We start from the raw sequence: 13,042 nt of genomic DNA on the forward strand, positions 1-13,042 counted from the left end.
TAATGCCTGTAGAGGGCTTTTAGTTAATGAAGTCATTGTGCATCTATAATGTCACAAGAACCTCTGAAAAATCATGTGGGTTGGACCAAAGCAGAAGTCATTATCCCCATTGTATAGGTCGTAAAACTGAGGCCAAAAACCTGCATGAAGCCTCATAGCTTCCTGGTAGAATGTCCACCCAGGTCTTCTCATCCTTACTTCAGTGCTTTTTCTGTTCGTCTTTGTGGTGGGGTCACTGTAAACTGAAAACTAGCCCTATGCAGAGGCCTAGACACAGAGACCCGGCAGACCTCAGCATGAACCCCATCAACACAGGCAAAATCTCGCTCCTTTCTGGGAAGGACAAAAGCCATTTGGGTTTTACGAGGCCTGGGAGGTGGAGCTGTAGGACCCCATCAATCATTCCCACTGCTATTTGTTGCAGGGTAGGAAACCATCCTTCCAGATGGCAGGGAGACCAACAACTCCAAGGGGCTGCCATTTGATAAATCTCTTCATGCCTAATTAAGGCTCCATTTCCAGAAGGAATGGAAGAGGGATGTTTACTGATGCCAGTCAGATGGGACTCCAGACAAGCATACGGCCTCATGAATGTCCTTAATGGTATCCCCAGTGACACTGACGGTCTGCCCCAGCCTCTGTCTCTCACCAACACTGCCGAATGTCATCTCTTCTCATCTTTATCTCCACTCTTTGCTTCCTGTCTTCAGGGCTCTTCCCTTGGCATTCACCAGGAGGAGAGTGAGCCCAGAGAGCTGAGTGGCATCCCTTCTTCTTGGGTCCCTGAGCCCTGACCTGGAGGAATGCTGTAAGATAGCAGGAAAGGGGGGGGAGTGGGGAGCACTCTATGCCACTCCTCATGGAAGCAGAACAAAAACAGGCTTTTGTTCTGGTGGCAGGTCATCCACAACAATGGGATGTTTCCGTGGTTACCATCTAGAAGCAATATCTTAGTTGTTTGGGGATTTATGATGGGGGTAATGTAATTTCTATTCTTAGCAATCCAGGTGATAGGGCAATTTCCATATACAGTCCACTGAGCCATCCAGCCCCAGATCGTAGTTTCTCTAGAATCATCCTAGTTGTCTGCAGCCAAAGCCCAATAGAACCACCCAACAAAGAGCACTAAAGTTCCCTTGTGGCCTTTCTCAGTCTTCCTCACCACTTCTTCAGCCACCTTTCCCTAGAACCTGGGGGATGGGAAATGGGGCTACTATGGGCTTCCAAGAACCGTGTCAACAAAGATCTCAAGTTCTCCAGCCATGACAACATTTTTAAATATTTAAGAGCGTTCTCCAAAACTGACCCAGCACCAGCTATGAGTGGCCATCCCTTAAAGAATTAATAGAAAATGAGGACCCAATGGCCAAGAAGTGGGAGGACTGCTGTGCAACCCACATGGACCCTAGCATGATGGGTCCAGGCAGTCACGGGGGGAGTGCAGCCCTCCATGCAGCATACTGAGGCAAGTCAAGTGGGATTGGTGCAGGAAAACACCCTTTCAATTTGTTTCCAAGTGTCTTTATTATCTAAAATGAGACTGTAATGGTGGAGCTGCTGGACAAAGTCAATGAAGGGATGACTGGGCCCTCAGAATCATGAATGCTTAAGAGAAGTTGTGTGTTGCAGGGAAGACCACTCTGGGGCAAGCTGTTTTACTGCATTCTCATTCCAGTGGCCAAGGTGGGCAAAAATATAACTCACTGTAATAACAACAGTGGGACAGGTTAACTGCATCTTTGTTCACAAGTGCCCCATCTCTGGGCAGGAGCTCTGGAAGGAGTACCAGATAATCTGAAAGCCTGCCGCACAAGAACCTAGAGGGCACAAATGAGACTTGGCTCTGGTATTTTTCCATCTGTAAAACGGAGAAGACAGCTACCGACCTCCCATATGGAGTTATTGCAAAAACGCAAATATAGGACAAGGTAGATGGAGAAATTGGGTAGAGGGAGTGGGGATACTCAGTGTTATAAAGCAAATGAAATGTGTGCAGCTATGAGTTTTCAGGATTCTGTTTGTCCAACATCAGATCACATCATTGCCCTGCTTAAACCCTCAGTGGCTTTCCTTCATCCTTGCAAGAAAATTCCAAGCATCTTACCATGGCTTCCAAGACCTTGAGCCCTCCTCCCTCTGGCTCCCTGTCATTCTAGTGTCACAGCCTTTGCATTTGTTGTGCCCTCTGCCTGGAAATATGCTTCCCAGCTCCTTGTCTGCCCCCTCTGCCTCATCTTTCATGCTTCAAATTGAATGTCACCTCCTGGGGAGCCTGCTCCTGGTCTCCCTCAGCTAATTACTTTCTATTATATGACACATTATCCTGCTGGGTGGTCTTCATAAACTAAATTGTCTCATTTGTTTCGTAGTTCTCAACCCCAAGAACCCTCCTAAAAGATCCCAGTGCTCAGGCCACACTCCACACAAGTTTAATCAACATCTCTGGAAGCTGATCATGGACATCTTCCTGGCTCACGGTCAGAACTGAGAAACAATGACATATATGCTCACTAGTTTATGGTCTGCCTGCCCTTCTCGGATGTTCCAGGGGGACTTGTTTTCCACAGCGGTCACCTATGCCCTGGAAGGTGGAAGTGGCCATCCTCCAAAGTAATTGTTGATGACTCTGCTTGGGGTGCTGGCAACAGACCAGCAATGTGACCATATCCCTGGTGCTCTCAATAGGCACAGGCCAGCTTTGAATTTCCCAAGGGTGACACTGTACCCTCTGCAGCTCCAGATAAATGCCCAGCATTTTTACCCATTAGCTGAGCTAGTGGGTGGAATTTTTCCAGTCCCCATTTGACCCGCTCAGAGAATTTCATGAGCCTTGCCTTACACAGGGTTGTGCAGGCTTCAGAACCCCACCCCCTAGCCCCACCCCAAAGACCTTTACAAGCACAGCTGGACATTGGAACCACTGGAAGAGCTTTAAAACCTCCTGAAACCTATGCCTGGCCTTCAGGAAATCTGATTCCTTGGTCTGGCGTATGGTCCAGGCATCTCCTGAAGCTCCGCAGGTCACGCAGAGGTGCAGCCCCAGCTGGGAACCACTGACCTAGACCCAGTTCCTGAACTTCTGTGACCACTTCCATGGCAGCCCCTCTCAGGCCCGTGGTGTGAAGTCTTTCTTTTGCTTCTGGCTTCTGAGAGTTTCCTTCCCTGATTCCAAGTTAGGCTCTGTTTTGTCTGGTGGGTTTTGTTGCCACTGCCGTTGTGTTAGTGGCATCCAGGCCTCTGGATTGCCGCATGCTTGCAGTGGGAGGAAAGGCCTGTCTAGCATGTTCTCTACTTCCCCTTCCACGCTCTGTGAGGACAGGGGCCTTGTCTGGCGTGTTCACTGAGGCATTCCTGACCACTAGAACTGTGCCTGGCATAGAGTAGGCACTTTATAAACTCCTGCTGCATGAACAAAAGAACAAGTGTGGATGCTTCAAAGGAAGACTTGCACCCAGCTGACCCTCAGAGTGGGAAGGGGTCCCACCTAATAGGAAGAACACCAAGATTTCCCCAAGAGGAGAAGGAGGCCGTGTGTCTGAACCCTGTGTGAGATGCTTTGTATACTAGCCCTTGTTGGGGTGTTGCACCCATTTTACAATCAAACAACCAAGGTTCTCAGAAATTAAAGACTCATTTAAGATGCCAAAGTTCACGAGTGGATGGTTTGATGCTGAAGCCAACATTTTTAACACCACCTCAGCTCAAAAGGCCTGAAGGCCACTTAATTCTATCAACCTTCAACCATCTTGTCAAAAGTGAGCCTGCACTCAGGAGTGACAGGAAGACGGAACTCAGCTTCCTGTAGCCCAGACTCATAGGCTACTGCTGCACCCTGGCTCTTCCCACTGGCAAAGCAGATACAGACCCAGAGCACACCTGTGTAGCAATGCCAATTGTTCAAATGCTTCCTTGCCAGGTGGTCAAGAGCCATGGCTCTAAGCCCTCCATGTGCCCCGTGCTCCAGCACTGTGACCAAGGTCCATTCTGATTGGTTCGGGTCCCTCTGTGTTGGTAAATACTTTGCATATCACCCATGCTCCCAGGTTCTCCAGGCAAGAAACTAGGGGCCAGGTGGCTGATTTGGGCATTTGGACCACTGGGCAGGACACCGGAGCCTCACTGCATTGGTGTTTCCATGGCAGCTACTTTGGGTGACTGGCTTTCCTCTCTTGTTTTCCATGGACACATCCGTGACCCAAAGCAGATATTCTGTGTAGCTCATGTGCGTACAGATTACAAATTCAACTGCGGAAGCATAGAGAGGCACTGGAAGAGGCATCTTATGAGAGTCAGCCAGGACTGGTAATGAGCAAACCCTCACCTTGAATAGCCTCTGAGAGGTACACAGTGAAGGGCCAGAGGATGACAGAAACAGAAAGAGGGTCAGAAGATGACCAGAAAAGAGCAGGACATGTTCACTGAGCACTAACTAGATGCTTTACGTGGACTAAGTCATTTAATTCTCATAGCTACCCATTTGAGGTTGCCATTATTATTATTCTCACTCTGCAGAGGAGGAAACTGAAGCAAGAGGTTGATAAACTTGCCCAAGGCCAAAAACCTAAGAAGTGGTTGAGCTGGGATTTAAACTCAAGCCCTCAGGTTCCAGAGTGGTGAAGGAAGCCTCTAAGCTTGACCTTGATCTGCTGCCACTGAAGCTGATGAAGGTCATAAAATGGACATAAATAACACCAGCTTCAGAGGGGGTGATGGAGGAAGGAGCTGTCTAGTCAAAGTGCTCAGTGCAGTGGCTGACACACCGCAGACATTCAACTAATGGACGGTAGCTCACTACTCGACTCAGGGTGTTGCAGAAACACAAAGCCGTGCCAACATTAAATGAGGTGCTGACATTAATTTAGGGGTGCAGTCTGTTCTATCACTATGATCCTAACTGCAGCTTTCAGGTACAGGAAGACAGAGAAATTTACCTGTTTGGCTCAGGTCTAGAAACTGAGGCTTGAGATCAAGCCAAACCCATGGCATTAGACTTCGTAGGTGAGTGATCCAGCCAGTTCCCACAGTTGCTGTCCCCACACCCGGCTCAGCTGCCAGCGCCTCTCCAACGCCAGCTGTCACCCAGGTCCACCCAGTGGGAATGCTCCTAGTGCAGCACCAGCGACAGGCTCTGGCTGCATAGCCCTGGGCCCATGGCTGCTGCGGCTGCCTTTTGAATTTGCCAGGGAAGCTGAGCATGCTTCTTTGCACACACGAGGCCACTTGGCTCAGTGTCTGAGAATGAGATGGTAGGCGGCCAGGCTGCTGGGAAAATGTGGAATCGCCCTCTGACAGAGGCCAGCCTGGAAATGAGAAGTGAAACCAACAAAGCAGAGGACAGAACAAATGAATGAAGAGCAGGAGTGCGAAATGGGCTGCAAAAGTGTGGGGCATCGTCCTTGAATGCTACAAGACGCTACCAGCTGACCTAATCGGAGCCCTTGCTCCAACAGCTTGCCTTGAAATTAAATGTTTGCATCAGGCTGGGTTACTGCAGGGAAGGGGTATCAGGCCCTCCTTTGCAGCATCAGGGAAAATAGGGGACCTCAGATGGCCCAGGCCCTACCTCTGACTCCTCAGCTTCCTGACCCAGCAGAGTGGATCCAGCCACTCAATGATGAGTAAAGTGGAAATTAAAAGCTTCCTGGACTGGGTTGCTCTTGTGATTAAACCAGATAAGGAGGCTTAAGTTCTTCACCCACTCAGAGCATTAGATGCTTGGCAACTCATTGCTTCTCCTCTGGGGCTGCTTTCTCGGGCCAAGGGGGCAAGGACTAGTTTGTGGTAAGTTTTGCTCAGTTTCTACTTAGCTCAGCCTGCCTTCTTCACTGTTGAAGCAAGCAGGCATGGCCTGGCATGCAGTAGGTGCCCAATAATGAATGAATCCCTCTTGAATGAATGGATGAATGTTTTCCAGTTTACTAAAATCTTTCATCTTTGGCTACTCAACGAGTGGGCTCCCCAGGCCTCAGTTTCTAGGCCTGAACAAAATAGGTACATTTCTCTGTCTCCCTCTACCTGAGAGCTGCAGTTAGGAGCATAGCAATAGAACAGAGAGCACCCTCAATTTAATGTCAGCACCTCATTTAATGTTGAAATGGCTTTGTGTTCCTGCAGCACCCTAAATGAGTCAAGTAGCCAGCCATCATACCTTCCACTTGTTGAGTGCTGTGTGCCAGCCATGGCATCGAGCACTTTGATTAGGCTGTTCATTCCTCCATCACCCCATGTGAAGCTGGTATTATTTAACTCTATTTGATGGACAAGGCCCATGGCTTGTCACATAGCTAGTAAGTGGCAGAACAGGGATCAAACTCAGGTTGAAACTTGCTTCTAGGAATCTCTGCCTCCCTAATCTATACAGCAATTGAAGCCTATTCATTCGTTCATTCATTCGTCTCCATCTTAGTCAGTTTAGGCTGCTATAACAAATATACCATCGACTTGGTGGCTTAACAACAAACATTTATTTCTCACATTTCTGGAAGCTGGAAAGTCCAACATCAGAGTACCAGCAGGTTCAGTTCTTGGTGAGAGTTTGTTTCTTGGCTTGCAGATACCCATCTTCTTGCCATATTCTCCCATGGCAGAAAGCAGAGAGACAGAGGCAAGCTCTGGTGGTCTCTTCTTACAAAGTCACCAATCTCATTCAAGAAAGCCCCACCCTCATGACGTAATTATTTCCCCACCTCCTAACACCTCCTAATACTATCACACTGGGGGCTGGGATTTCAACCTATGAATTTCGAGGGGATTTCTTCACCCATTCATTTAAGAAACATGAGGGTGTGTCCACTAGATGTCCTGGCATATGAACACCCTGTGTTTTCTCCTGCAGGGGCTCACAGTGCAGTGGTAGGAGGGGGAGAGGGAGCAGACACATTGGAGAGCACTGTAAGAGCTGTTGTAGAACAATGGGCACACTGCTGTGTAGAGAGAGGGAGCACAGAGAGAAAGGAGCCCGGAACTCTGCTTGCAGAAGCTTACACAGGAGAGGACACTTCAGGGGAAGCTTCACAGAGGAGACAGTAGCCTTTGAATATTTGCTGCTAGTTCTCCAACTCACCCATTTCAATGCCTTCCTCCTTAACTTATCCATTCTATCTAGGATCATCTTTACTGCCAAATGGAAGCAGAACTTTGAAATACGCCTTAGGAATGTAGTTCATGTGTCCATGAAGGGAGCTCTCCTTTCCTCTACAGACACATGGACTGCAGGGGAAGAGTGAAGGCTGGGACACTCTGACCCTCATAACCCCATATCCAAAGCTTGGCACCCTTCCAGCTCCAGGGCTGTGAAGTTTAGTACACATGCATAGTACACATGCATAGTACACAACCTACACCAATGCGCCACCCAATAGATCTCAACAAAAATAGGTCAAGAAGAGGTCTCCATGTGTGTGTCAAAGAGTATGTGCTTCCATTCATTCATCCAGCTTCAGAGACACCACTGAGAGCCAGCAATGAACTACGCCCTGCTGTGGACATTGTAGGACACACAGTCCCTGCCTCAGGAAGCTCAAATCTAAGGGGGGAACAATTATGCACAGCCAATGACAGAATGAAATAAAGAGGAAATGCCAATCCAACCAACTGGGGGCATTCAGAGGATTCACAGAGAAGGTGATAGATGGGCTGGACCTTGAAGAATGAGTGGGATTTTGATAGTGGGATGTTGACTCTCTGGCCTACCCTTCTGGGAAATCTCCACCCTCTTCAGTGGCAGCAAGGAACAGAAGAAGCATTCAAGCTGCTAGCTATCACACCGCTGCCAACCCTGGCCAATTTACAAAAGCCACCAGGGAAATAAGCCTTCCTACCATCGCCCAGCCTCCCTACTAGGTCGTGATGATGCCCCGGGTGAGGCCACCTTGATTCACGAGGCCCTTGATTTGTGGATAATGGTCTCAGCAATGCCAGAGGAGGGAGAGGCAGGTGCCCACACAGTCAACGTTGAGACCTGCAGTCTCACCTTGTTTTTGTCCAACCCAAGTCCACCCCTTCATGCCTTCATTCTCTTTCCTCTTCACCTTCCCCCAGGGTATAATGAGACCTCCATGCTCCACTTCTAATCATAGTTTTCATGGTTTGTTTATGGATCTCCTGATTGTAATACCAGTTACCAGGCCAGCCATTGAGGGAATGCTATAGTTTCCTATACTGTCAATTGCATAAGCAATTGAGATGCAGATCAGTTTTCTCCTGGTGTTTCTTGGGGAGGATGGATGTTTCCAGCCACCCTCCTGTTGGAGTCGAACTGGACAGAAATGGGGAGCTGAGGATGAAAGTGGTGGCTTCTCCATAGATCACTGAGCTAGGCAAGTGGGGCCTGGCACTGTCTCTAACCACAGCCACCAGCATGGGGTGGGGGCTGCCTGGCATATTCTCAGCTGCAACTTCTGTTCCACTTTCAACATCCACCTGTGCTTTGGGTCTCCTCACCCATGGCCTTGCTCCGTGGCTCCCCTCTCTTCATAACATCACTTTCTCCTAGTCCTTATAGAATGAGACCCACTCTCTTGATTTACTTAACAATTTTAATTCTACCAACATAACAGAACTATGCCCACACACATATAAAAATAACATTATTCCTTTACAACCCGCTTAAATCATTTCTAAACAAATACATGTTCATTACTTGTCCTAATATACATGCTTCCTCCAAAATAATAGCTTTTATCATCAAATCTACCCAACAGTAGATTTCAGTAAAACTAAATTTGCCTACAGAAAAAGTAGGCATTAGAGGGAGCTGGATATCCTTAAGTCATGACTGGCAGCCTGGCATGGGAATCCACGGTCACTAATAAAAGACACACAAAAGTCAGAGCCCAACCCAGCAACCACAAGCTCCTCTGACTACGTCCAAGATGGCCCTCCCATCTTCCCGGGCACGGAGTCTGCTCCTTCTCATTTCCTCAGCCATGAGCTTCACTGTGCCCAGGGTTCAGATGCAGCGGCTTCATTTGCCTGCCTGTCTTGGGCTCACCCTGCCATAACCTCCCTGAGCTCATGTCTGCTTGTGATTCTTCTCTCTGACCCCACACACCAAGTGGACCCCAGAGTGGCTGACCCCTGGCTCTTCTCCGGGAGCCTCCAAAGAAACCATTCCTGGTGCAGTCCAGATGGATAAAGACAGGAATTTCCTGGGCCCCAATGCCTAGGCACTCCATTCCAGCTGGTGTTAGTGCAGAAGGAAAGGCATTCAAGTCTCCAAGAAAAATAAAAGCTCAGATATGAGGAACCAACTTGATAGTACGTAACACTGAAATTGCTTCTCTCAACCCCAATCTGAGTAACCATCAACTGATAATGGAAAAGACACATCCCTGTTACTTGATGAAGTCTCTCTTCTTATTTGCTCCCTTAGCTTGATTGATTTTGTGTAGAAAATAAGATAAAGACTCAGAGTTTAAAATAAGGCTTGTCCTTTACCTAAAACCTGCATGGAAGAAGGAGGCGAAGGGAACATTCACAAGCAGGAGCTGATTGACAATCACATTGCTGAATGTATCAAAATTATGGGCTTTCTATTATGCCAGGGTACAACCTAAGACCCTCTCTGAGAAGTGCCTTGTGGTCTGGACAGGAGGAGGGGTTTCATGCTTCTCTACAGATAAGGGGAAGACAAATTGTATAATTTAGCAAACTCCAAAAAGGCTAGTTGAATGGGATTTGGATAACATTCATTTAAAACGGGTCAGAATGTTTGTCCAGCAAAACATTAAAAAGCTATCATTTTGTTGAGATTATAGGTTTCTTCCTCTCCCCACAGGTCATATGGATGCACGTCTATTATGGAATAAATCTCTTTATTTCAATCATCTCTTCTCCAGCTACAGTCTCGTGTGCATCAGCACTAGGAAGATCATTTTTCCATTTGGGTTACATTTTTCTTTGTTCAATTTATTCTGCTCGAGATCATTCCGCTGTTAAGAATCCCTTGTCCAGCAGCAGGGAAAGATAAATATTTCTTTAATTATCTCATTTATAAATAAGATTATAAATAAGATAAATAAAGATAATATAGGTAATATCTATAGATATTTTGAAATCTCACTTCTTACCAAGATGCCTATGATTTCCCATCCTTTATTCCTCGAGCTCTCCTAGCTAAACGTGAGCCAAGTCTTCCCCATTCTTACAGCAACCTCAGTTGTTCCAATTAGAGTCCCCAGAGTCTATCTTTCAGATATTCAAATGTTTCTCTTTCTTACTAAGAAAATATAAGAAGACTCATTCTCACTTTTTTTTGCATTTTTTTTTTTTTTGCATTTTATTCTGTAGATATGTTAGTAAGATTCAGTCAGGAAAACAGAAACTTCTTCAAGTATTTCAAAAAAAAAAGTGTTTAATGCAGAGAATTAGAGGCTTACCACATTGTTGGATGAACGAAGAGAATGAAAGTCAGAAAAAACTACCACTAATTTCAGGAAATTAGAGCATACAGGAACCTCAGGAAGCTGCCACCAGAGCCTGTGTATCTCACCACCCCAAAGAGGGTAAACTGTAGCAGGAGGTCCCATAAGCCACTGGCGAAACCTCCAGCAGGTCTACTGTTTCCTGATGCCCAGGTGATTCTCTATCCTGTTGCAGGAATAAGAAAGACCTCTGTTGTTCTTCTACTTTTCAAATCATGCATGGGTGCCTCCCATTGGTGGAGTCCAAATCAGAGCCTTGCTGGTATGGGATGCCAGGAAATGCAACAGTTCCCAGAATTCCAACCACATAAATGCGGCAAAAAGCTTTGAAGGGAGTGGCAATGAATGTTAGTTTCCTAAATCCAGTACATCGGGGGTCCACAATTCTCTAAGCACTATGTTAACAGCTTTATATATATATATGTATATATATATATATATAAAATTTGATTTTTTAAAAAATTATACTTTAAGTTCTGGGGTACATGTGCAGAATGTGCAGGTTTGTTACATAGGTATACATGTGCCATGGTGGTTTGCTGCACCCATCAACCCATTATCTACATTAAGTATTTCTCCTAATGCTATCCCTCCCCTAACCCCCCACCCCCAGACAGGCCCCAGTGTGTGTTGTTCCCCTCCCTGTGTCCATGTGTTCTCATTGTTCAACTCCCACTTATGAGTGAGAACATGCAGAGGTTGGTTTTCTGTTCCTGTGTTAGTTTGCTGAGAATATTGGTTTCCAGCTTCATCCATGTCCCTGAAAAGGACATAGACTCATCCTTTTTATGGTTTCATAGTATTCCACGGTGTGTATGTGCCACATTTTCTTTATCCAGTCTATCATTTATGGGCGTTTGGATTGGTTCCAAGTCTTTGCTATTGTGAACAGTGAGCAGATTTTTATATATTACCCACATTTTTCACATGAGGCAATAGAGCTCAGACTTCTTAGGTAATTTGTCCAGGGATGCACAACCAACCAAGGATCATGAGTCAGATTTCTGAGCCCATGCTCTTTCCACAACACTGCCCTGCTTCGTGCAATAGTCTAGGAAACTTCCACAACCTATCATGTCCTTCCTGCAGTGCATCTCCAAGGACAAATTTCTCCCAATCCAGGGGCTGCAGTTTGGGTGTCCTTATTTCTCAGCATTTCCATACAGCTATGTCTCCTGCTCTCTAGATGTTCTTTCCCAGATGGTCCTGATGCTGGCACTGCATGTCTCCCCCACCAACTGCAACTGAGCCCTAGTTGTCTGGTGCTGTCTGTGAGCATGACATTTTTTGCCTACTCTCAACTTGACATTGTTAATCTTCAAGCTAGAGCACAGAGGAGGAGTCCTGGCAAGGCTCTGGCTCTAACTTCCCAGGTGCCTCTTCAGAAGCTCTGCAGATGGCCGTTGAAAGTTGGCTAGTCACCAGTCTGGTCTTTCAGGAAATACTATGGGGTTTCCCAGGATTATTATCAACTTCAGAGGCCACTGAGGTGCTGATCAGCTTTCTCCTTGTCTTCCTCAGGGACAATAGAAGTCTCTTGCCATTATCTCATGGAGTCAAACTAGACAGAGAAGAGAGGTTGAGAAGAAAAGCAGTAGCAGCTTCATAGATAACCAAGCCAAGAAAACAGGACCCAGTATTTTTTTATTCTGGCTTGGAGAGAAAAGAACTTTTCTTTGACATGAAGAGCAGAGTCTAAGCATCTCATGATGTCTTCAGCCAGAATCCCACCAAAGTTCTTACAGTCTCCAGGAGACTTGGTTTTCCATCCCAAACAAAGGAATAATTCTTACTCACCCTGTCCATGGGAATTAAGGATGTGTGATGAAGTCCTAAGCCAGCGCTCACTCTTGACTACAGGAAGAGATGAATGACAGGAAGAAATGCAGCACTCAAAACAGTGAGGTGCTCCACAATTTGCCTCTCTGTTAACAAGAAATGTATGGGGTTGGAGGGAGGTATTAACAGGAGTATTCACCCAGGGTCTACCACCACTATTTGGAGGTCATGGAAGAGGACAGCACAGAAGGCCATTCTACAAAGTTATGACTTTTCAAAAGTATTTAGTAAGTTGGCATGACAATCATTAAGACTCATGAAAGATGAAGCAGGTGAAATCAAGACATAACGACACATAACGACATGGTATTGTTTTATCAGTGCTTATAACCTCACACTCAACAGCATAGACACCAACAGAGCTCATCTCTGGGTTCACTCTTCCATGGGACACACTAGCCATACTTCTGGCTGTACTGGCTGTTGACTTTGAACTCAGCCTATTTTAAAATAGCATGAACAATGCAAGTGTCTAGAAGCTGGGGCACAAAGAGGAGCCCTGCCTGCTTTTGAGTAAGGCATTGCCCTTACCAGTCCTGAGAGAGAATTTTGAGAGCAACATGATTTCTATTCTGGAATTGCTATGGGGTTTCCCAGGGAAACACTCAATCATAGGCTAGACTCAAACCTGGATGTTCTAAAGGCAGGAAACTGATTTAGATAGCAAGGAGAACTGTTCTGGATTTATAATTCTGGCCCTTGATTCCTATGCATGGCACTAGGCACTGCCACCAGGGCTTAACTCAAAAGGCCTTGGCTCTATACCAGAGGATTAAATA

At 46.4% G+C, this 13,042-nt stretch overlaps 1 protein-coding gene across 1 annotated transcript; it reads left to right on the forward strand.

Moving 5' to 3' along the window:
• The first annotated feature begins 3,406 nt into the window (after positions 1–3,406).
• LOC100426592 (uncharacterized protein C15orf32) lies at positions 3,407–4,306 on the forward strand. The gene is given in 5 exon segments (XM_015143063.3): positions 3,407–3,470; positions 3,473–3,523; positions 3,526–3,594; positions 3,597–3,755; positions 4,182–4,306. Coding segments are annotated over 5 exon segments (468 nt in total).
• The last annotated feature ends 8,736 nt before the right edge of the window (positions 4,307–13,042 follow it).

The sequence above is a fragment of the Macaca mulatta genome, chromosome 7 (genome assembly GCF_049350105.2).
Source record: "Macaca mulatta isolate MMU2019108-1 chromosome 7, T2T-MMU8v2.0, whole genome shotgun sequence".
Lineage (NCBI taxonomy): Eukaryota > Metazoa > Chordata > Mammalia > Primates > Cercopithecidae > Macaca > Macaca mulatta.